The sequence below is a fragment of the Epinephelus fuscoguttatus genome, linkage group LG1, assembly GCF_011397635.1.
Source record: "Epinephelus fuscoguttatus linkage group LG1, E.fuscoguttatus.final_Chr_v1".
NCBI classification, from domain to species: Eukaryota; Metazoa; Chordata; class Actinopteri; order Perciformes; family Serranidae; genus Epinephelus; species Epinephelus fuscoguttatus.
In genome coordinates this window covers 10619372-10641700 of record NC_064752.1, presented here as the reverse complement: position 1 = coordinate 10641700, position 22329 = coordinate 10619372, and the positions used below count along the sequence as shown (strand labels likewise).

At 42.2% G+C, this 22329-nt stretch overlaps 2 protein-coding genes across 3 annotated transcripts in view; both read right to left on the bottom strand.

The window, feature by feature from the left end:
• cpne1 (copine I) overlaps positions 1 to 10564 on the bottom strand; it is a 29522-nt gene extending 18958 nt beyond the window's left edge. Inside the window, exons 1-2 of one of the 2 annotated variants that reach the window (XM_049581396.1) lie at positions 10445 to 10564; positions 773 to 4941 (exon numbers count right to left, since the gene is read on the bottom strand). In XM_049581396.1, the coding sequence (XP_049437353.1) occupies positions 2211 to 4913 (2703 nt within the window). In that variant the 5' untranslated portion in view covers positions 4914 to 4941; positions 10445 to 10564 and the 3' untranslated portion in view covers positions 773 to 2210. Of the gene's footprint in view, positions 1 to 772; positions 4942 to 10444 lie in introns of those variants that run through there. The other variant, XM_049581560.1, reaches the window with a different exon arrangement.
• Positions 10565 to 12047: 1483 nt separating this feature from the next.
• On the bottom strand, positions 12048 to 22076 carry nfs1 (NFS1 cysteine desulfurase). The gene is made up of 13 exons (XM_049582251.1): positions 21710 to 22076; positions 19532 to 19608; positions 18510 to 18626; positions 18256 to 18339; positions 17294 to 17446; positions 17073 to 17166; positions 16711 to 16845; positions 15953 to 16110; positions 15716 to 15821; positions 15460 to 15541; positions 14916 to 14999; positions 14455 to 14544; positions 12048 to 13731 (listed from the first exon to the last, which is right to left on the bottom strand). The coding sequence occupies exons 1-13, from the start codon at positions 21813 to 21815 to the stop codon at positions 13668 to 13670; spliced, it is 1350 nt and encodes a 449-aa protein (XP_049438208.1). The 5' UTR covers positions 21816 to 22076; the 3' UTR covers positions 12048 to 13667.
• Between the last annotated feature and the right edge of the window lie 253 nt (positions 22077 to 22329).

The following is a 22329-nucleotide window of genomic DNA, read 5'->3' as shown; positions in this document are numbered from 1 at the left end:
AGAGACATCACCTTTTAAAGGATTCTCCATTCACCATGAAGTCATGTAAGAAGAAGAGTTTTCTTTATGAATTTAGGGTAACACGCTGTAAGTTAATGATATCTAAATGGTCATTTTATGGGTGAAATAATCCTTCAAGGACCACAGCTTGTTGGGAAGCAGGCTAAATAATGCCTTAAATTTAGGCTACATTTCAGTGAGGAAACAACTGGCATTGGTCAACTGGTCATTTTCAAAGGGGTCTCTTAAACTCTCACCCAAAGGTATCTGAATGATCATTGGTTCTATGGGTACCAACTACTTTCCCTTAAACTTCAAGTTTGTTCCCAGTAAATGTTTCGTTCCTTACAATCAACGTACTCCTCCAAATTACAGCTGAATAGTTGTCCTTTTACAGTCTATTAGATGAGCAATGAATTCCCTAGCATTAAATAATAGAAAGTACTTTAAATAACAAATTGTTGTGGAACCCATGTTGTTAACTGTACTGGTATTAGTCTCTGCACATCAGATAGTATCATTAACTGAAAAATAAGAAACTAAAGTGTCAACTCTCCATAGTTTTAAAACTGTCTTTTGTACTTCAACAGCAGCAAATTCCTGAAATTCAAGCATGGCAAAGACTTTTTAGTGGCCCCATCTGGCCACCCCTATGAATCATTTCTGGGGAAGCCACTGTGAAGATGTCGACGAGAAGGTCATCTGTACTCCAAACAAAACCAAGCCAGACTTGCATTCAGACAGTGAAGAGCAGACAGTCAGAGAAAGCTGATCGCAGGTGAGCATCAGGAACGTCCTTTTATTAGCTAAAGCAAAGGAGACTCCACATCATGTATGGTTATACGTTCATACAAGTTTGTTCACACTGACAATAGAAACAAAAAATGAGCTTTGACTTGGAAACATCCAAAAACATTATCAAACATACATTCAACAAAAAGCTACCACACTAAAAATGCTACAGACTTCATCTCGCTCCACATTCTAAACACCTATTGAGCATGTGCTGCAGAAAGGGAGGGGGTGGGGTTGGCATGGTTCAAACACTGCAACATTTGTGACAGAGGGAAAAAGATTCAGCGACCACAAATCACTATTTACAAAATAAAACATGAGTCAGCAATGTGTGCATCCCAAATCCTCTACATAGCAACAGAGCAGGGTCGCAGCTCAGAGTTGTCAAGATTTAACCATAGCATCAGAGTGTCAGTCTTTAACAAGGGCAATAAAACTTGATGTCAGTATATTTTTTTACCATAGCAACAGGGCATGTCAACATTTCACCATAGCAACAGAGCACAAACATTTGATCATGGCAACATAGCTTTTTATCACCATTTTACCATAGCGACAGAAAATGTAAAGACTTTACCATAGCAAAAGAGCACCGTCACTTAACTGTGGTAGGAAAGCTTTTCATCTACAGCATGTTTTACCATAGCAACAGAGCATGTGAGCATTTTAATGTAGCAACACAGGATGAAAAGATTTTACCATAGCAACAGGGCATGTAAAGATTTTACCATGGCACCACATTTTACCATAGCAACAGGGCATGTAAAGATTTTACCATGGCACCACATTTTACCATAGCAACAAAGCATAAACATTTTATCATAGCAACATACTGTGGCTTTTCATCATCATTTTACGACAGCAACAGAGCATGTAAAGATATTACCATAGCAACAGAGCATGTACAGTGTAAACCACAGCAGCACAGCATAATTGAGCGCATATAGCAACAATGTTTGTCTGCCCCATTATATTCATGATCTTACCATAACAACAAAACAGGTGTGTATGTTCAGTATGTCGACTTCGGACATGACAAAGAGATGCATTGGAAACACAAAAAGGACCAAAATCCTGCCATCATCATCATCATCATCATCATTATAATAACCATCATCATCAGTTCATGTCACCACAGTCAGTGGAGAAGCTGCAGAAAAGGGCAAAGTCTGGATCGTAGTCTTCCTACTGGACAGACTGCAAGGGGGCAGGGTTTACCTGCCATTATCTACACACAGGGGGAGGAGCTTTAGTAATGACTGACAGTCAGCAGAGGGGCAAGGTCTATACTAGGCTGGTCTGTAAAATTTGAATCCAGAATTGGGGTGGTTTGTATTGGCTTTGTTTCACCTGGATAGTTGATCCAGGTTGGTGTAACTTGTTTTCTCTAGAGTCAGACTGTTTTGGGCAGGGCTTTAACCCAGGCTTATCTTAACCTTGCGTGCTCCAATAGGTCGGTCATTGAGGTCCATGACAGCGGCAGTGGCCTCCTCGGGGTTCTGGAAGGCTACCATTGCCTCACCAGTTGGGAGGCCCTTCTCACTGAACTGCAGGCAGACTGAGCCTGGCAGCACCTGGTACCCATAGAAGAAGTCCATGATTTCATCAACGGTTACAGTAAACGGCATGTTCTGAAGCTTTACAATTGTCGGGCCACCAGCACCACGTTGACTGTTGGGATTGTTAGATCCTCCAGGGGCCGGTTGGTTACGGAGACCATCAGCTCCTGGAGTAAACACCTGCTGTCCACCTGTAACCCCGCCACCTTGACGTCCTTGATTGCTGTTACCCCCTCCTCTGGTCTGTCCTCCTCCGCCTCCTTTTCTGTTGGCATTGTCAAAGGGCACCAACCCTCTCAGCCCATCCTGGCTGAACGGAGCTCCTCCTGCAGCCCCGGGTCGAAAGCCTGGAGGCTCTAGGATTGGAGCTCCAGGAAGTCCGGCAACTAGTGGAGGAGCTACGCCCAGATTCACGTCCCCCAGCCCTGCTGCCAGAGGAGGGAGAGGAGGAGGGCCTGCCAGTCCATTCCCTGGTGCTGAGAATGGAGTTACAAAGGGGGCACTGTTGAGGTTCCCCATGGTATTTCTGAGAAAGTTAAACTCCTCCCCACTAATCCCTGCAAATGGGTTGATCTGGGGTTGCTGGGGACTGGGCTGGACTTGCTGGTGCTGGTGCTGGTGCTGGTTCTGATTTTGGTTCTGCTGGTTCAGGTTGCGCTGGCCCCTCTTGTTCTGGGGAGGAGGATTCCTTTCAATTTCCTTCATTTGCTCAAAGGTGACCAGGTGGACAAAGGCATCGCGGCCATTGAGTTTTTGGCGATGCAGTCTTTCAGCTTTGCGGGCATCTTCCTCGGTCCTCAATTGGAAGATAGCTTGCCCTAAACCATTGCCATGGCTATCTGTCAGAACTTTCAGGGTGTCCTCGTAAAGCCCCACACCCTCCAGAAAGGCACGGACATCCTTCTTGGAGACGTTGTAAGGGATGTTGGTGATGTGGGCACAGTTCCTGGGAACTTTCAAGCCATCCTGGTTCTTACCATCACCCTGTGACGCTTCACGTTTGCGAATAGTGTCTATCTTTTCATGCATTCCCTTCCGGCTGATTGGGTGGACCTGGATGAAGCGGGAACCCATGTACTGCATGTGAGCACCCAGAGCGGTCTTGTAGTCCTGTTCTGTTTTGAACTCAAGGAAGCCCTCACCTGTGGCTCGCCCATTGGGCCCATAGGCAATGTAGATGCTGTCCTCCATGATGGCCAGATTGTTAAAGAACTCCTTTATCTGTTTCTTGTCTGCCTCGTAGGGAAGGCCCTTCAAGTAGACGCAGAATTCTTGCCTATGGGGAGATCGTGACCTTCCTCGCTGATCTCTGCCTCCTGCTCCAGTGTTACCACGGCGGTGGTGCTGGTCCTGTGACTCATTGCTGTTATTTGATTTGCTGCTATTGTGAGTATGGCCTATCATGCTGTCATTTATGCTGGCCCACTGCCGCTCAGAGCTCGGAGTGATTTCAATGAATCTTTGGCCCATCATGCCGCCTCCCCGCTTCACAGCTTCGAAGCTGTCCTGGGGTGAGAAAAACTTGACCACAGCCCTGCCAGTTGGCCGACCCTGCCCGTCCCTCAGCAGGCGAGCCCCTTCCACCCCCAAACCCCTGAAAAACTCCCTAACCTCCATCTCTGAGCAGGAGAATGGGAGGTTCTGTAGAAGGACAAACAATTCATCAGGACTGGCCACTCCAGCTCCGGCAGCTGCAGCTGCAGCAGCCTTCATATGGGCCTGGAGGCCGAGAGAGGCCAGAGGGGAAAGAGGGTTAAATAGCATGGGGTTGGGTGTTCCAAGAGGGAGGCCAGAACCAAGTCCTCCTGGGGGAGGTAGGGAGGGGTTGAAGGGAGGCAGGGAGGACATGTGGGGGAGGTGGGACATAGGAGGCACTGGAGGACCTTGGGACAGCGGGGAGACAGTAGGTACAGGGGGAAGGGAGGACACTGGCGGAGGAACAGGAATTGTGGGCAGCGTGGGCATGGGGGGCATTGAAGGCATGCTGGGGAGTGGAGGGATGGGTGGACCTGCATTGAGTGATGCCAGAGCTGTGGTGATGGTGGGGGCAGAGCTGTAGCTGTTGGGGAAGCTGGGTACCACACTGGCCACCGTCTTGTTGCTCGGTGGCTCCTGAGATGAGCTTGCTACCGTCACTGAGGCTGGGGTGTTACCAAAACCCTGGTTTCCATGGCTACTGCTTCTCCCCCCTGACCCTGGCTGCACTGTGGGTATAGGGGTGGAGCCTGCTTGTCGGTTGGCATTTCCTGCTGTAGTTGCAGCCGTCTCCACAGCACCTGCCCCAGCCTCAAACCTGCGGCGGCTGAGTTCAATCATGTTCTGCATCTCTGTCTTGCTGCTAAGCAACAGTGACACCTTGGAGCCTTTAATGGACCCGCCTGTACGCATCATCCCCAGACGAGCATCCTCATCAGTGGCAAAGACAATGAAGGCTTCGCCATGCTCACCCCCCACGATGTGCACTCCCCCGTCAGGGATGGTAAGGCCAGAGAAGAAGTGTCTGATGTCCATGGTGCCGGCCACTATGGGCAGGCCCTGCAGCCTGATGACTACCGCCATACTGACTGCTAAACAACAGCCCTACAACCTGGGGAGAAAGCAACACTACCGTCAGATGAAGAGCAGAAAAAAGGAGACCAGTGGCTTCCAGATGTTTCCTCAGGAAAGTCAGATCTGACTTCATAGGCTAATAAAAGCTTAGCCAACACTTCTTACATTTCAGTTTCTTCAGAAAAACCCAAAGACCATTTTTGTAAAATTAATGCACCCATTTTTGGGCCCTGACATTTGGAAACCAGTGGTATTTGGAAGGGTTTTGGGGGATAGGGTGAAAAATTAGCTACATTTGCAGGAAACTAGCAAAAAACTCACACGGTCTCCATCCATCCGCAGCTCTCAATAAGTTTGATAAACTTGTTTCAGGTCTGGAAATTAGAGATCATGCTGCACGCACATCAGACTTTTTATTAAACCCCAGCAGAAGCAATCTTAAGCATTAACATAGCTCTACTATTCATTAATTTTCCAAGTGTCTTAAAAGAAATACATGGCAAACAATACAGGAATGGCACTGACTAAAACATTTGCCATCTGCGACATTAGTCGTTGCTGAGTCTGGCCAGGATTTTGCTTACTAACTAACTGAACCAGTTTCCTTTATCTGAAACAAGCATGCAACAGGACAACATCATATTCTGTAACTCCTCTCAGTGAGGTCTGATTGATCTGATTGACAACTCACACCATTTCCATTTGATCCAGCAAGTGTTAAGTTTATGCAGGCCTTTGACACACCTCATTCTTCATTATAGATAAACCCTTTCCCTTTAGTGTTTTTGTAAAACAGCTTGGCCCAATTCCAATCTTACAAAAGTAAGTTTCTGATGCAACTTATTTGCTTCACTTGTGCTTCAAACTAAGTGCTTGTCAGATTGTCTTAACAGTGTCTGTAACCCCATTTCCAAAGGTGAAATTGTCAGGTTGTGTAACTTGAAGCGGATGATGAAATGACAACATGACACACAACCCAATTTGTTGAAATATTACCAGAGAGCTTAAATGTCAATAGAGTTGCTCTGTGTATCAGCCCTTATATATAACCACGAAGTTGTGTACATTTTTGACTCTACTACTACTAGCATGCAGTGCACAACGATGTTGCTGGTAGTCTGAGATATGTTGTGCAACAGTAAACCTTCAGGAATCTCATGCAACTTGCAACTCACCAATGCAACTAAGCTGTGCGTATAGTTTACTGTTAAACAGACTTCAGGTAACTGAAACCTGGTGAACAGGTCAGAAAAACAAACATCCCTGTTTAAAACATCTTGATATAATTCAACTTTTCACAGAACAAATTGGCAGTAAGGTTCAGTGTTTTCAGCAGATTCTTCTTTATCAGTGTGAATAACTGGCTCTAACTTAAGGCTAGTTCACATTCCACGATTTTCACCCCGATTTGGCATTGCGGAGACTATCGTAATCTTTTGAGTGTTCATACCTGGCGACGTGTGATTCTGTCATCGGGAGTCTCGCCAACTGCGTTACGACCTGTGTGTGCACACCACAAGATTTGTCCACCGAGCCCTTGCCGACAGAGCCCCAGATAACGCTGTGCCGCCGGCCCTCCCTCTTCCCTCTAACGTTTATACATACTATACAACGTCTTATATGCAATAATAGATGGATTAGCAACTGTTTCACTTCTGACGATAAATAGTTTCCATTCTAGTCTTGTATGGCTTTTTAAATTGTTTTGTTTAAGGTGTAAAAAAAGAGAAAAGACGATACCCCGATATCATACTGTCACCGCATCCCCCCAAAATAATACCATGATATTGATTTTAGGCCATACCGCCCAGCCCTATGGCTAACAAGCGGACCTGGCAACCCTGCGGCTTGTCCTCCTCACATTTCTTCCGTCCTCCTGCGTGCTAACATGGGACGTATCCCACCTCTCATTGGCTGATGCTCTTTGTCAGTCGTGTCACACTTCTCCAGTTTTCTAGCATGCCAGATATCCAGTCCCAGTTGCAGATAAGGGGGCAACTTGCTCGTAGGCTTGTTCACACACAAGGACTCGTCGTGGCAGACTATCTGCCTACTCACCTCCGACCCAAGGTGGCTCTCAAGATCCTCTGTGGCATCAAAATCGCGGTGAAAATCGTGTAATGTGAACTAGGCTTAACTTAGTCTCAAGCGTTGTGTGTTGTTTGGTTTCAGTCTTAATTCTAAAAGGTCCTCTTTCACCTCAACATGACAGAAAGTAACTATAAAACTCGAGAATCACAACAGCCAGAAAAGAAGCAGCAGTGAAACAAATCTTAGAAGTCAGACTGCAGCAGCTTTCCTACCTCAGACACACCTGTCCAAAACCAAAACCCATCATGACTAGAGCTCACAGTGTACATCAAATATCAAACTTGACTCAAACTGTCACAAGAAACAAGAAAGGCACTGAACTTAAGATGGGACATGCTGAGCTACAACCACCCAGCAACCATCCGCAAATACCAAGTACCAACCCTGCAACCAACAACAACACCCAGGTAAGCAGGACTGATCCTTACACATCCTGAATCCTCAAGCAGCACCAAATCAGCAGGCAGCTCTTAAGCAACTGGTTGTAGAACACAAGCAACATGTCAACCAGCAAATCGCAATACATTGTCAACAACTCAATAACAGGAAAAAAGCAGTAACTTATCAACCAGAGCAATACGAGCAAAGTCACCAACATTTTAACGACAGCAATGTCAGGTACATGTAAACCAGAGCAACATTAGCATCATGTCAACCAGAGCAACATTAGCATTAAACCAGAGCAACATTAGTATTACATAAACCAGAGCAACATCAGCAACTGATTGACAGCACAGCACCAAAGAAAGCAGCCGATCAGAAGAGAAAGCAAACAGAAGGGAGGTGCAGAGCAACAATTTAAAAACATTACAAACTGAGCAACAGCAGGTGGAACAACGCTCACTGCCTTTAAATCCTCTGAGTGAATCCTCACACACATCTTCAGGTTTCTGTGCTCAAACTGACCGTGACCCAGGACTGTCTGACATCTCACTAAATTCTGACATTTTAATCAGCCCATAAAATCGCTGGTGGAAAAATGCTGAAAACACAAACTTTTTCAGAATCATGGTCTGGGTGTAAGGCTGCAACCTGCAGCTCACCACAACTTTTTAACACAATACCAAACATCATCAAAATCATCGCCATCATCATCAATGAATTTAGTACTCAGTCTCAGCACAGACAAGTCACAACACTGACACATGAGCTGCAAGTTCTCCTAATGCTTCCTCAATATTGACTTTTTATAGATTTTCAAACTGAACATTCATTCCTCATGTTACTTCTGCAACCAGTCTGCGTGAAACATCAACAGCAGCAAGAGGAATAAAACACAGCAGGAGAGGAAACAGCAACAGCTAATATCAGACATGACCAGAGCATCCAGAGAGAGGAGGAAGGTTCAACTGAAGCTGCAGATTGCACTCACATGAGCCAGGATACAAAAGAGAGCTCAGACAGAATACAACCTCCATCAAAACAGCCAGGAAATCAGAAAGAAGTTTTCAGTACAGCAAATTCAGGATTAAAGAGCAAAACACTGCCTTTGTTTCTCAGTCTGAAGCTGGAACACACAGCTGTCCACGTTGTCATCAACCTCAAAACACAGCAAACTGAACAATACTGAACGAGTGGAACTTTATCCATGGACTAAATAACTGAAACACAAAGACTGAATCTATTTTGGAACAATGATGTGGGAATCTCCACACATCAACCACCCAGGAGATCAAATCTAAACACAGAGGAAGACTGGACAATGTCTGCAATCATAAGGTCGGGAACACACAGCTTTTGGCTGCACTTTATTAAACCTTTAATTGTAGCTGAGTGCCCCGGACCATATCCACCCACTTCAGAAGTGACCAATCTCTGGTTTTGCTTGTTCAGAACAAAACTAACCTGCACACAATGTTCTGCAGAAATGTTTCTCCTTTTCCACACAAATTCACCATATGAAGTATCACTCACTGATTTAACTACCGCCCATGTCAAATACTCATCTCATTACATAAATATTCAAGCAATGTCAGTCATGTGTTTAAATAAACCCCCATTATTTTTTTTTTTTTTGCATAACTCATGATCTGATGAGGTTGGACCTGGGTAAATGCACTTTAAGTTAAAAAAAAAAGGAAGAAATTACTTTGTCAACCAGAAAACATGGCAATCATCAAACCAATAGTCTCCACACATTTTCAGTTTTCATTCATGTAAACGGTTCATAGTCTGAATATCCGACAAAACCCCTAACTTTTAGCATATGGGCAAATAGGAATTAAAGGAGAACCCTAACATCATGTTAGACTGTCAGACTGAGTAAAATATGCAGCATTATTCTTTTATCAACTAAATAGTTTATGTTACAATTTAATTACAGACTGACAGGGTCGACTGAACTAGTGAGAAGCAGGACACTGGATATGCATATTGGAGAGTTCAAAAAATATATTAGTTTTCTTTACTTGCCTACACCATAAATAAAGATTGTAGTACGGTTCCCTTATTTTTTTTTATTTTTTACCGAATAACATATAAGTTATTAGAAATAAACAAATCACTACTATCTGGTTGGCAAACTATGTCTGTGCTTTAATTTTATTATTTTTATTCGTTTCTTTGACTGATATATATGCCAATACTGGCATTACTGCAATGGGCCAAAATCTAGCAATATATCAGTCTTGCCCGTTTGTAAATCTTTCTCTAGTAGTTAAATTGAAATTACAGAAATACGTTTGCATTTTGGTGCAAAATGTGGGTTTTAAATCCATTATCTTATTGTGTCATTACTTTCCAAGTGCTCCCTCTGGTGAGTACTGAAGCACTGTCTTCTGTCATGACTGAGTTCATCTACTAAGACCATTTGAATTTCATAAAGCTATGTTTATAACAAACAGACATTACTTTTGTAGAATCCGTGTCTGTAAAACAAGAGCTTCATCTGTTAGCTGGTAGTGTAGAGAAAACAAACTCATCTTAATCCAGACTGTCAGTCCGACTTGTGCTCACGGTCAATCAATGAGCTACACACAAAACTGTTCAGAGCCCAAACTCACACACCTCCTCCTTCCTCATCATACATACAGTGAATAAACTACAACACGGGCTAACCCATCATTAAAAATACAAGCAGACATTAGAATCGAGTTGTTAGCTAGCTAACGGCAGGTTAGCAGCTCCGAGTGAGACCTTAGAAAAGACAAAAACAAACCTGCCTAACATTTTAAACAAGCAGTAATTATACTTAATATCCGACACGACACCTCTACAGTGATATCCTACCAGTCACATCTACCTAGCTAACTCCCCAGCAGAAATATTGAATGGAGCTAGTTTAGCACAGCTAACGCTTCGTTAGCCACCTAGCTGGTTGTGAACCCTGCTTTGTGTGTGTGTATTGGAGCGGAGCCGCGAGCAGGATGCGTGCTTTTAACGGCTCCTCTCGTGCTCGGGCAGCCGGTGTGAGTGCGTTACTGAGCGGGCTGCCGCTGTTGGATTCTTACCGAGATATTTGTCAACAAACACACTGAGATTTAACTCATGAACGGAGCTCTTTTCTTCTCCCTCTTCTCTCTGTAGGCTGCCGCTGCTGCACGAAATGTCGGCGCAGACACCGCGATACCGGACGCGATGACGCGAGACTGCAGTCAGCGTTTCCCTGACGACAGCACCCCCTGCAGGCTGAAGAGGGCTAATGACACCTGATGGGAGTGATTTCCCTCTGAAGTGCCAAGTTTTCACAGTTTTTACATATACATTCACCTTGGTGTTTTTGGGGCATAACAATAAACTTATACACTACATGTCTATAAGTTTACAGACACCCTGTTCCTCTCAATCCAGCATCTTTGTGATCAACAGGCACTATGAGTCAGGCCTTCCTGCCCAACATCAGTGTTGGACCTCACTAATGCTCGTGGCTGGATGAGAGCAAATCAGTCTGTTTACAAAATCTAGTATAAAATGTAGTTATGTGATGTAATATATTGAAGGGGTGTACTTAGACTACAGATCAAGATTTTACCAAAACATAATATTACCAACAGGTCAAAGTGCTCCTTGTGCTCTGAACCCTCAGGGGCTTAACAAAACCTAGGTTAACTGTGCATTTTGGTTTGTCTTACTATAAGTTTGTGTGTGAATATGTACCCTTAATTATGATAGCAAAAAAAGTGCTGAGTGCTAAAGTGCCGTGTGTTTAATGCACGTTGCTCGTTGCTCTATTGCACTAGTTTTTAACATTGTTCAACAGCTTAATGGAGGCTGGAACAAATGATAATTTGAGGCGGTTTGTTTTGCACTTTGGTATACAAAATCTTCTTCCTGATGGGAGAAGTTCGTATTCAGAGGACAGTGGCTGAGTAGAAACTGAAGAGATTTTGTAGTTCATTAACTTTGCAATTACTATAAAGTGCTGTATCTGCATTTTTATTTTATTAAATTTTATCTTTACGTTTGGACTTCTGCACTATTTTGTGTCTCCATCATTGTTATGCATATGATAAATAACTTGAAAGTAAAAATGGGTATTAAGAACTGTTAGGATTTTTTGTATGATATACGTATACGTATATGTAAGATATACTTATTGTACCGATATGACTTGTTTACTATATAATGTAAGATAATAGTATAAGTACAAATTGGGTAGGTAACTGAATACAAAATTCACATCTTTTTTAAATGTACATTATTTCTGCTGGTGTTTAAAGGACTACTATTAACATGATATAATACAAACTTATATAACTTCTATATTAAATAATTATTAATCAGATGCTGTTATTACATTTTTATTATATCTTATGTGTTTTGTATTGTTCTTTGTATTGAGTTGTGGGTACTGCCTGAAGACATGAGGGCCACAGAGAATGTTGATGTTTTTAAAAGCAAACTCAAGACCTACTTTTTAAGCCTGGCTTGAACATGTCATTTTGGATTTATAATTGTTTTGTTTTGTTTTTTTTATGTGTACATGCCCAGCTATTGATGAGCACTGCAAACTAGCTCAGGATATAAGGTCTGTGGTATGTAGCATTTGTCCATGAAGTGTAAACATACCAATACAATTAACATTAAATAAAGAAAAAGAGACAAGAACATAAGTTCATTGCATAACCGTGAAGCAGCACTGTATTGGATAATAATGCATATGACAGTAACAGTTTTACACAGTAGATGCTGGAGTCTAATCAATGCAACAGGAACATTCAGGAACACAATACAAGACTTTAAAAATCCTCTCAGACAGTGAAGAGTCACATTTATCAAATGAATGGGTTCAGACTTTCAGGATCATGTTTCCAATCAAAAACCACAGACAGGGTTCCCACACATTTTAATGGACAAAACTTCCAAACATGATAAAATTTATTTTCTTGCCCCATTTAAGTTTTTCAAACACATCAGATTTAAACTCTGATTAAAAATAATGTCAGCTAGATAGCTAGCTCACGAGGGGAGAGACGGAACGCAGGGAGAAGATGACAAAACATATGCGATGGTAAACTCAACAATGTCACACATCGATGCATATCAGAGCTACATTATGTCAACTATGATGTCACATTACATGGAGGGTTAACTATGGAAGAAATGATTTTGAATAATTCCCTGACTTTTCCAGGTTGTCCATGACCGTGGGAACCCTGCTTAGACACTCTGGTTTCAGTCCAGATGTGACAGACTGGACTTCAGGTGTTTTTTCTCTTCACTGCCTTGAAAAATTAGCCGTTGTGGTCAAATCAAGGCTACAGTCTTGTAGAGCGTTCCAGAATTTAACAACATACTCAAACTGTGGCTGCTAACACTGTGAACACTGCTGCTGGTGAACTGACACAATGCTGCTGTTATTCCTATACTGAAATACTGACGTGAGGAGAGAAAGAAAAACTGTGAGAGTGAGTTCTGAGACAGAGAGGACAGTGTATCACATGTGACCAGAGCAGGAGACAGTCGCTCAATCATCAAATAAAAGTTCTGACTAAAAATAATTATTTGTGAATCATTAAATCTTCAAACGGCTCAGTAAACAGCTGTCAGTTGCAGCCTCACTGAAGTAACACTGCCCACTCACGGTTCCTATTTTGTTTCTGCTCAACACACTGACAAGAGCCTTTTAACTCAGGTTTCTTGAAGCTTCTAACTACTAATAAATACGTCCTGTAGATCTCAAGAGCTCGTACTTGACACTGCACTTCCTTGAGTCCGCACCCGCCAAGTGTAAAGTCAATCGGAGGAACGGTTGTTGAGAAAATCAAAGCACAGAAAGAGAGAAGCTCTTCTACTGTAGATAGATAGCATGTACGTCTTTGTGGTGGTGATGTTACATGAGACGAGCTCTAATTAAGAACTCCTCATCTGTGTGCACATGCTCAGACCTGATTTGTAAACCCAGAGGTAACTAAAAGTGGTGCCAGACAACCCAAAGAGTAGCCAGACTAATATTAACTGTCTTTGTGATACAGCAACCAGGTGTCACAGAACGACATACAACAAGCAGAGGATGCCACGCGCTGGTCAACTCTCTGAGCAACATCTCCTGACAAAGAGGAGCTTCTACAGAGACACGGAGCTACAGTTACAAACAGACTTCAAGTCGGACAGGAAGTTTGTGCGTGTTTGTGTACAGGAAGGAAAAGCTAGTGCATTCCTGGAACTCCTTGGGAAATGATCATTGTCGTTGTCGTCGTCGTCAGAGGGAAGTAAACAGGAAGTGGGAGGAGTTTAGTGCTGCGTCCACTTGATGCTTTTCAGATCGATGCCCTCTTGGACCATCTCCCACAGAGGACTGACAGACAGACGGAGACAGAGAGAGACAGGTTATTGGGTGTTATTCCTAACACTATTACCATTTAGTAGGGATGTGCCATATCGTCTCCTCCACAATAATACGGGTATAATTTTAAATGTCATATGAAAAATTCATATTGTGATCCTCGCGATATTTCAACCTGTTGACATATTGACAGCAACAACAAGCATGGCTGAAAGCAAAATTATTACAGACTGCGCGTGGTTCTAAAAAGAGGAGCAGCTTCAGTAGTGTGGAATAAACTGTGGCGTCCTGAATGTTTTATGAACAGCCCCAGACTTCTCAGACTCTTTTAGTGAGTTACCGCTCAGAGGGAACTCATTCAGTGGCTCCTCTGGCAGCAGCGCGATGCCTCTACTTCTCCTCTCTCGCCGTGCACACATGAATCAGTGTCGTCTAGTGATTAAACCTTTGGTAGTGTAAACCTACGTGACGCTCGTGGCTCAACAAACTCCATATATGTGAATGTGTGATAGTTCTGGTATCAAAACAGTCTGTCACAGGTTACAGCGCAAATATACCCTGAAATATTGTGATATTATTTTAGGGCCACATGTTACTGATGTCAATAACAAGTTCTCAGAGTTCACACTGGCGACAAAGTGTTTTTATTACTGATAGAGATGATGGACAAAACTACCAAAATAAGGTCAGAGTTAAAAAAAACAACAACAGAACTATCAGTCCAGCTGAACTCACCTCATCTCTCTGAGCCTGCTGACCTGCTGGATACATTTCTCTGCGGTGTAGTCCACCTCTTCTTCTGTGGTGAACCTGCCAATACCAAACCTAACACACAAACATTAACATTACAGTAACCTGTATGTGATTCAACTGAAGTCAAACTAGATAACGGAAAGACAGTGGCGAATCACCACCAGCTGCTGATGTTCAGACAGATGTTTATGTCTGCTGACTTTAAAATAAAAAATGCCTTGCTGTCTGTGTATACACGGGTTTAATATCCTCAATTACTGATTATAATTTACACTCAGGTCTTGAAGAATGTTACTGCATTTTAGCTGTATTTTTCGAACGATGCAAACAACAAATAAAGTTGAACATGGCTGTAATCCTGCCTTTTATCAACATTAGAAACACCTCTGATAAGAGGATCATGATGATGATCTGGATTACAATGCAGATGTCGGTGTTTGTACCTGATGGAAGAGTGAGCCAGGTCCTCATCTGCTCCGATTGCTCTGAGGACGTATGACGGCTCCAGAGAGGCTGACGTACATGCACTGTGTGCACACAAACAAACACACACACACTCATCTTTAATATGCAAGTTAACTTGTAAACACAAAGTTGCTTCCCATTAAAATAAATTGCATGTATCCCTGAGGCCTAATAATCACGTTTAACTTGTTTCCTTCCTCATAAATCATTTCCAAAGCTGATTTTAAAAATGTTTTTAACTGTGCATTGTTTGCATGTTTGCTAACACGCAGTCCGTGGAATAATGTGGAATAACCAGTAGCAGGAATGTGAATCATGCTGCCTGCACACAAACATATGCATCTATGTAAAAGATGTAAACAAAATAACACCCAACTTGCAAAAAACAATGGTCAAAAACACCACAGATTTAAATTTACATAAAAATAGTTTGACTGAAAAGCTTGAGTAATCAGGAACACCTGCTCCAAGTAAAGCTTCAGGTCTATTTTTTTAATTGTTTAACAAAAGTGTTTGTCTGACCTCCCAGACGACAGAGCAACATCCTTCAGCGCCATCAGCAGACTCTCTCCCTCCACATAGGCAAAGGACAGGTTGACGCAGCCTGAAAAGCCCACAAACAGTCAGATAAGTCCACCTGCCTCACCTCCTGCAGTACGAAGCTTTTGTTACTAAAACAAAAACCTCCAACGGAAACATGAAGTTTAAGGACTTTCAAGTTCACATTGGTTAAAATTCAAGCAGGTGACAGTGGTGTGTTTTTGTGTAAAGGTCTCACCAGGGTAGCGTTGTTCTGCATCTCCGTTCATGATGACATCAGGAAGCTCGGACATGATCTTCTTGACCAGACGATTAGCCAGCATGGATATTCTCTCATGATCATACTGCACACACAAACACACACACACACACACACACACACACACACACACACACACACACACAGAAACATTAAGTCCCAGGAGACTGGATGCATTTGTTGATTTCGTGGGATGTTTGGGTACACTGATTTTACCTCCATCTCCTGCTGGGCGATGCCGCAGGCGGCTCCTAGCCCAACAGCCAGTGGGGTGGGGACGGTGCCGGAGCGCAGCCCCCTCTCCTGCCCACCTCCGTTCTGCAGTGGCTCCAAGCGCACTCGGGGTCGGCGGCGCACGTACAGAGCGCCCACACCTGTGCGCACACACAAATACACACACTGGAAATGTGAATTCCAAGCAGGTCAACATAACCTGTGGAGTACCACAAGGCTCAAACCTGGAGCCCTTTCTGTTCTATTAAATCATGTTGCTGTTAGGCTGGATATTTCCAAAACTACATTAATTACTATATTTATTTTGAAGATACTGAAATGTTCATTTCTCTTTCACCTGGTGACGATGGTCCCATTGACTCACTCTTTCAACGCATTAATTAATTTATGACTGGATGTGCCATAATTATCTCTCACATAATAAAGACAAAACATAAACTAAGACTAAAATTCTCATTACTGTTTGATTGCTGTCACACACTTTTTAATGGACTAAATAAACTGACACAGTACACTGCCTTAGTTCAAACACAGCAGTTTTAACAGCTTTTTAATCAGGAAAAATATTCAGCGTGCGTATGTGTCACCTTGGTTACCAAATGATTAGCAGAAATAGGTCATATATTATAGCTTTATGCAGTTGTAAAGCACTTTGAACTTCCACTTGTATGAAATGAGCTGCATAAACTGCCTTACATAATAACAGTTAAGGGTGTATCTACTGTATTGTTGCAGCTAACCTTTGGGTCCGTAGATCTTGTGGCCGCTAATGGACATCAGATCAACCTTCCAGTCCGTGACATTTATCGGAATCTTTCCAACAGCCTGAGCAGCATCAGTGTGGAAGAAGACTCCTTTAGAGCGACAAATCTGACCTGTGGACAGGCAAATCAATATATCAATAGTTTTGATCAGAACACTGAATCACATTAGAGACACCCATAAAGCAAAGATGAGGAAACTGGTGAAGGTTCTACGTGGTCACGGTGATCTGCTTTACTGTGAATCACTGAAGCAAGGGTGAAACACTATGTATGTGCATGTTTCAGAAATCTAATTTCTGCTTAACACCAGGAATGTACGTTTGTGTTGCTATAGTTACCGATCTCCTTGATGGGCTGCTTGACTCCAATCTCATTGTTAACTGTCATCACTGACAGCAGAGATGTGTCAGGGCGGATGGAGGCCTCCAACATCTGAACACACGAACAGACACATACACACATTATTTTTAATACACACAGTGACTTCTGTGTGTCGCCATGCTGTATGTGTTCACTCAGTACTTCCTCTTGTGCGCTCTCTCTGTACGGTCATGCCTACCTCCAGGTCCAGCAGTCCGTTCTTCTGGACAGGCAGGTAGGTGACGTTGAATCCTTCGGACTCCAGAACTCGACACGAGTCCAGAACACATTTATGCTCCGTCTGTGTGGTGATCACATGACGTTTCTTGGTCTGGTAGAACCTGGCCACGCCCTGCAGGAGAGGGAGAGGCAACATCACTACTGACAACACAAACTGGGTTCTAACTGGGTGGTGTTTTTCTTTTACTGTACTTTCATCTTGTGACTGTTCTCATTGTGTTCTTACGGCATTTTCATTCTGTTTCAATGTGTTCTCAAGGTATCGTCACACCAGCATTTAAAAAACAACCTTTTGCCATGAAATCAATTAATTCTAATGAATTTTGATGGTTGATTTGATGGGCAAATTAAATTTAGGCAAATGTCTTACTCAAAGTTCAACCTGGGCGAATAAAATTCAGGCCAATGACCAAAAACAAAGTGTTCTGACAGTCCTGACCTTTGAGGGAACAAAGAGTTCAAGGTGGAGGAAACTGCTGTATTTAACTAGAGAACTATCCTCATTGTGTTTCACCATTCAGTTTTATTTAGCCTTGTATGATGGAGTATGAACTGTTCCACAAAAGAACAATGATCAGCAGACAGTTATGAGACATGAGTTGATGATGTAAATGTCTTTTGAATAAACTTTCTAGACTTCCTGTTGTCGACTAAACTAAGCAAACAAGCTAAGCTGACAAGTTTGGAAAGCTTTTAATATACATAACTTTTTAACTGAACTAAAGCATGTACAATGATGAATGAAATGCCGGAGCTAGTCCACCTGGCTATCATGTTAGCAGTAAGTTCACCAACTAGTCCAGCAAGTAGTCACTAAGTCACTTAAAGAATAGGACATGCTGGTGAGAGGAGTGGGAGAGGTGGCGTGATGAAGACAAAGTAACAAAAAGGAGGTGATGGAGAGAAGGAGCAGAGTGAGACCTTAATGGCCATGTTGTTGGACTCGGTGGCTCCACTGGTGAAGATGATCTCTCTGGGATCTGCTCCAATCAGATCAGCCACCTGCTGCTCAGAGAGAGAGAAAGACAACACACAGTCAGTGTCTCTCAAATTCACATTTAATGAAATTATACACAGCGTACACAGCAAGTTTTACAATGTCAATACAAGGATCAAAATTTGAGAGACAAGACAATTAATGGTTTATAGTTTACTTTAAGTTGAGTTTTACTTACCTTCCTGGCCGTCTCCATGGCGCTCTCACTCTCCCAGCCGTAGGCATGTGTTCTGGAGTGAGGGTTACCGTAGTAATTCACCTGGTAGGGCAACATGGCGTCCAGCACCCGGGGGTCCTACACACAAAAAATATAAATAAATGTAAATATAACACTGAAGGAGACCTATTATGCTTTTCTGTATTTTATGTCTTATACACTGTGTTACAATGTTTGATGTTCATATTAAATAAGGCCAACATTTCAAATAATGGGGTAAACATATATAAAAAATAATCCCTATGAGTAAACACCTCAGACCACTCTGAATACTCTGTGTCCAACATTTTTTTCTACTCTGGCTACAGTATGATGTCATAGTGTGCAAGATTTTTTTACATGGTCATCTGCTCCAGACACGCCTCTTCAAGTGTTTACATTACGTAGCCTACACTGCTAAGAGAAGCTACATTCTAACGTCAGGAGCAACATATACTTGGTTGCTGGTGTTGTAAATTTCTCCCACATTTCAAAGCATATTCCTGCTGAAACATTTCCAGTTGCGTTTATAAGCTTATACTGGTTCTCCAGTATACTACTACTCCAGCTACAAGCATACTGCTAACGTACATGTAGCCACATGCTAACGTCAGGAAAACATGTCATTCTAGTTGCTGATGTTGTTAATTTCTCCCTGAATATGGATCGTACTCCTGCTGAAACATGTCCGCTTGTTTTTAGAAGCTTTTATTGGTGATTTGAAATGTGTAGCTATTCTCTGTTAGTCATGCTCCTGCTGCAATGGTGGTGCAGAGATGGCAAGATATGGAGAACCTAGAAACCCTGACCAATCCCAGAAGACTGGGCTTTGGCAGCTTAGCCAGGGTGTGATTACAGGTTGGGGGGGGGGTTTCAACATGTTCTGGTAGAAGCCTTAAATATGAACCTGAAAATGAGCATATGTCCTCTTTAAATAACTCTCTCTGACTCTGACATTAGCTGGTAAAGCCTGTAACCAGGACAACATGGTTGGTAACAGTTACCATGGGTGTGGTGGCCTGGAAGTCCATGTAGAGGGGGCGGGGCTCATCTTTGTCCAGGTCGTATTTCTTTATCATCTCTGTAGCACAAAACAACAACAGACACAGTCAGATGGTTTAAGTCTGAGTTTAATCAGATCAGGACTAAAATCCCGAGTCACACAACAGGCAGGTCAGTGTTTGCTGAGTCATGCATCAACTGTGTTGGTAGAGTCGAAGTGGGAATGTCTAGGCATCTCATGAGTCGATTCAGAGGGCTACGATGCAATTATAAAACGATTATCGATGCAACTTAAAATAATGTATTTCTATACATAATTTATTTTACTCACTGTGTGACTACTTGCTACTTTCAAATCATAGCGCATTTGTAAATAAAATTTACAGCTTATCCTTTTAAGGGTTGCAGGAGGGGCTGAGGCTATCCCAGCAGACACTGGGCGAGAGGTTCATCCTCAACAGGTCACCAGACTACCACAGGGCTTATAAAATATGATGCAGTGCTTTATTGTTTAACTAACCAGTAGCATATAGCATATCTGAAAGGAAGGAGAGTTTACATAACAAATACTTTATCTATAACACTGAATATTATGCAGCATGAAATCAGTGTATGGTGCAGTTGCCTCTCTGTTAAACTTAGAGCTAAACTGCCATATATCTGCTCAAAGATTGTGGGTCAAACTCTTGAGTCAAGTTTTCCAGCTGTGTGTACTAAAAGAATGTTGTCTCTGTTAATATTACATCAGACCCTTTTCACATTTTATTTGAATATCAGCTTTTGCCCTCACAGAGAGACTTTAGAGTCCCACAGTCTTGACTGAACAGGTTGAGGAATTCTTTTGCTCCTCAGTCCGTCAAACTGCTAAATCAGAGTGCAGGTAACGAGCCTCAGTGTACCGGAATCAGATGCTGAATCTATCAGTAATAATTAATTTGTTGCACTGCATCCACTTTTTGTAATGTCTGGTGTGATCTGTGGCATTTGTAGCATCGTTATTAAATGTTGTATTTATGTGTTGCTTTGTTTTTAGAATATGGTATTCCTACTTTGTCTTAAGGATATGTATAGTTACACCCCTGATCTATTTACATACATCGAAGAATTAAGAATATCTCAGATATTTAGAAAAACAAACACATAAAAGAAGAAAACTGAAAAAAAAGTCAAATGAAAATTTCAAACAAATTAAGGTAATGAAAAAGTAATATAGACAAAGATGTAATCACATTATGTTCGACACGTCTGTCTGATAAACTATTAAAGTTGTTGAAATATTGAAATTGAATAAAATGATCCATTTTCCCTTAATTAACCCTTTCCCGTGGACTTAGCTGTTTTTAAGTGATTTCATAGTTTTAAATGTGTTCTTATAATCTTACACAGCTCACACCAGTCATTACTTAAGATTTCATAACTCAGGTTATTAGTGATGAGAAGTTCCTGTCTCCAGACTTAACTGCGTCACTTGAGGATATTTGGTTCCTCTGTACACTGAATACTGCTTATCGACAAAATTATGATAAATTTGACCTTCCTAGGTAATAAACTCTTTGGGGTTTCTGAACCAGAGCTCGACTGATACTTAATTTCTAGAGTTTATTAACTCTGATAACGACACGAGCAGATGTTAATTTTTCATATATGCACAGAACAGAAACCACATACTGTTATGAATAAGAAGAATGTGGTTCTTAAAAGGTAGTGACCAAGAAATGCAGAGTATTTTTACATAAGCAACATTTTAAACTGAATACATAACTTAGCAGTGCTGTCTGCTGGACAAACTTTGTGACCCAGGAGTTTTCAAATGATCTCAAACATAATCTATCTTTCAATCTATCCATCTGTGTTTAATATTAATAATATATGCATATATGAAAGGAGTTGGGACCATATAATGTTACTTCTGCTGACAGATGAGTTACATTATTGATCATGTAGGTATTAAAATCAACCATCTCCTGCTGTTTTAAGTGATTTTATAGTTTTAATGTCACATTTCGATCTAATCATACAGAGAGGTCACAGAGGTCATCACTCAACATTTCATCACTCAGGTCATCAGTGTTTGGAAGTTTCCTGTCTCCTCATTGAACTGCGTCACTTTGGGATTAGCATCATGCTAGCTGCTCTGCGGCTCTAAATACCCAGTTTAAAATGCTCCAAGCTGCTGTTACCTTTCTGCAGGGAGCTGGCGGCTCTCCCATCAGAGCCCTGCCACAGAGGAAGCCTCGAGACCGGCCTGAGCAGCCGTGAAGACACGGTCCTGCCCGGGGAAAGCATCTGGACGGCTGGCTGGTTTCAGCTGGAGACACGCTGACCTCCGCTAACAACAACACGCTGACCGCGACCACAGCACCAGTTTACACCGGCCTGAACCAGTTTAACCTGCTGGTTTCTGTGGAGGGAAACCAAGAAGACAGTTAACGAGTTGAGAGTAAATCCAAACGTAAGCAAAGTTTGGTTTTGGTTTGACAAATGTTGCCGCCTGGCAGTTGTGTCCAGGTTACAACCGGATCGTTGTGTAAAGCTCGGAAGCTAACAACGGACACTTCCGGTAATGGCTTTCAAAATAAAATACTGTTTTTACACAATGAACGTCACAGGGGGGGTTTTCTTTCATTTATTTATATTAAAATGGTTTATCTATTTGTTTTATTTTACAAATATTTTCAGCTTAATACCAGGGGTGTCGGTTTTGTTTCAACACTGGGGTGATACATGAAATAGGGGCGTCTGCCATAAGATTTTGAGCATCAAACACTTAATTTCCTGTATTCTAATAATTATTTATAGA

Bases quoted from the DNA above. Each gene is read 5' to 3' on its own strand.
- nfs1 (XM_049582251.1), bottom strand. From the start codon at position 21,815: ATGCTTTCCCCGGGCAGGACCGTGTCTTCACGGCTGCTCAGGCCGGTC. The intron at 19,609-21,709 runs GTAACAGCAGCT...TTTGTGCTACAG, and splicing joins CGCCAGCTCCCTGCAGAAAG to AGATGATAAAGAAATACGAC. The intron at 14,545-14,915 runs GTACAAACACCG...TTTGTGTGTTAG, and splicing joins CTGGCTCACTCTTCCATCAG to GTTTGGTATTGGCAGGTTCA.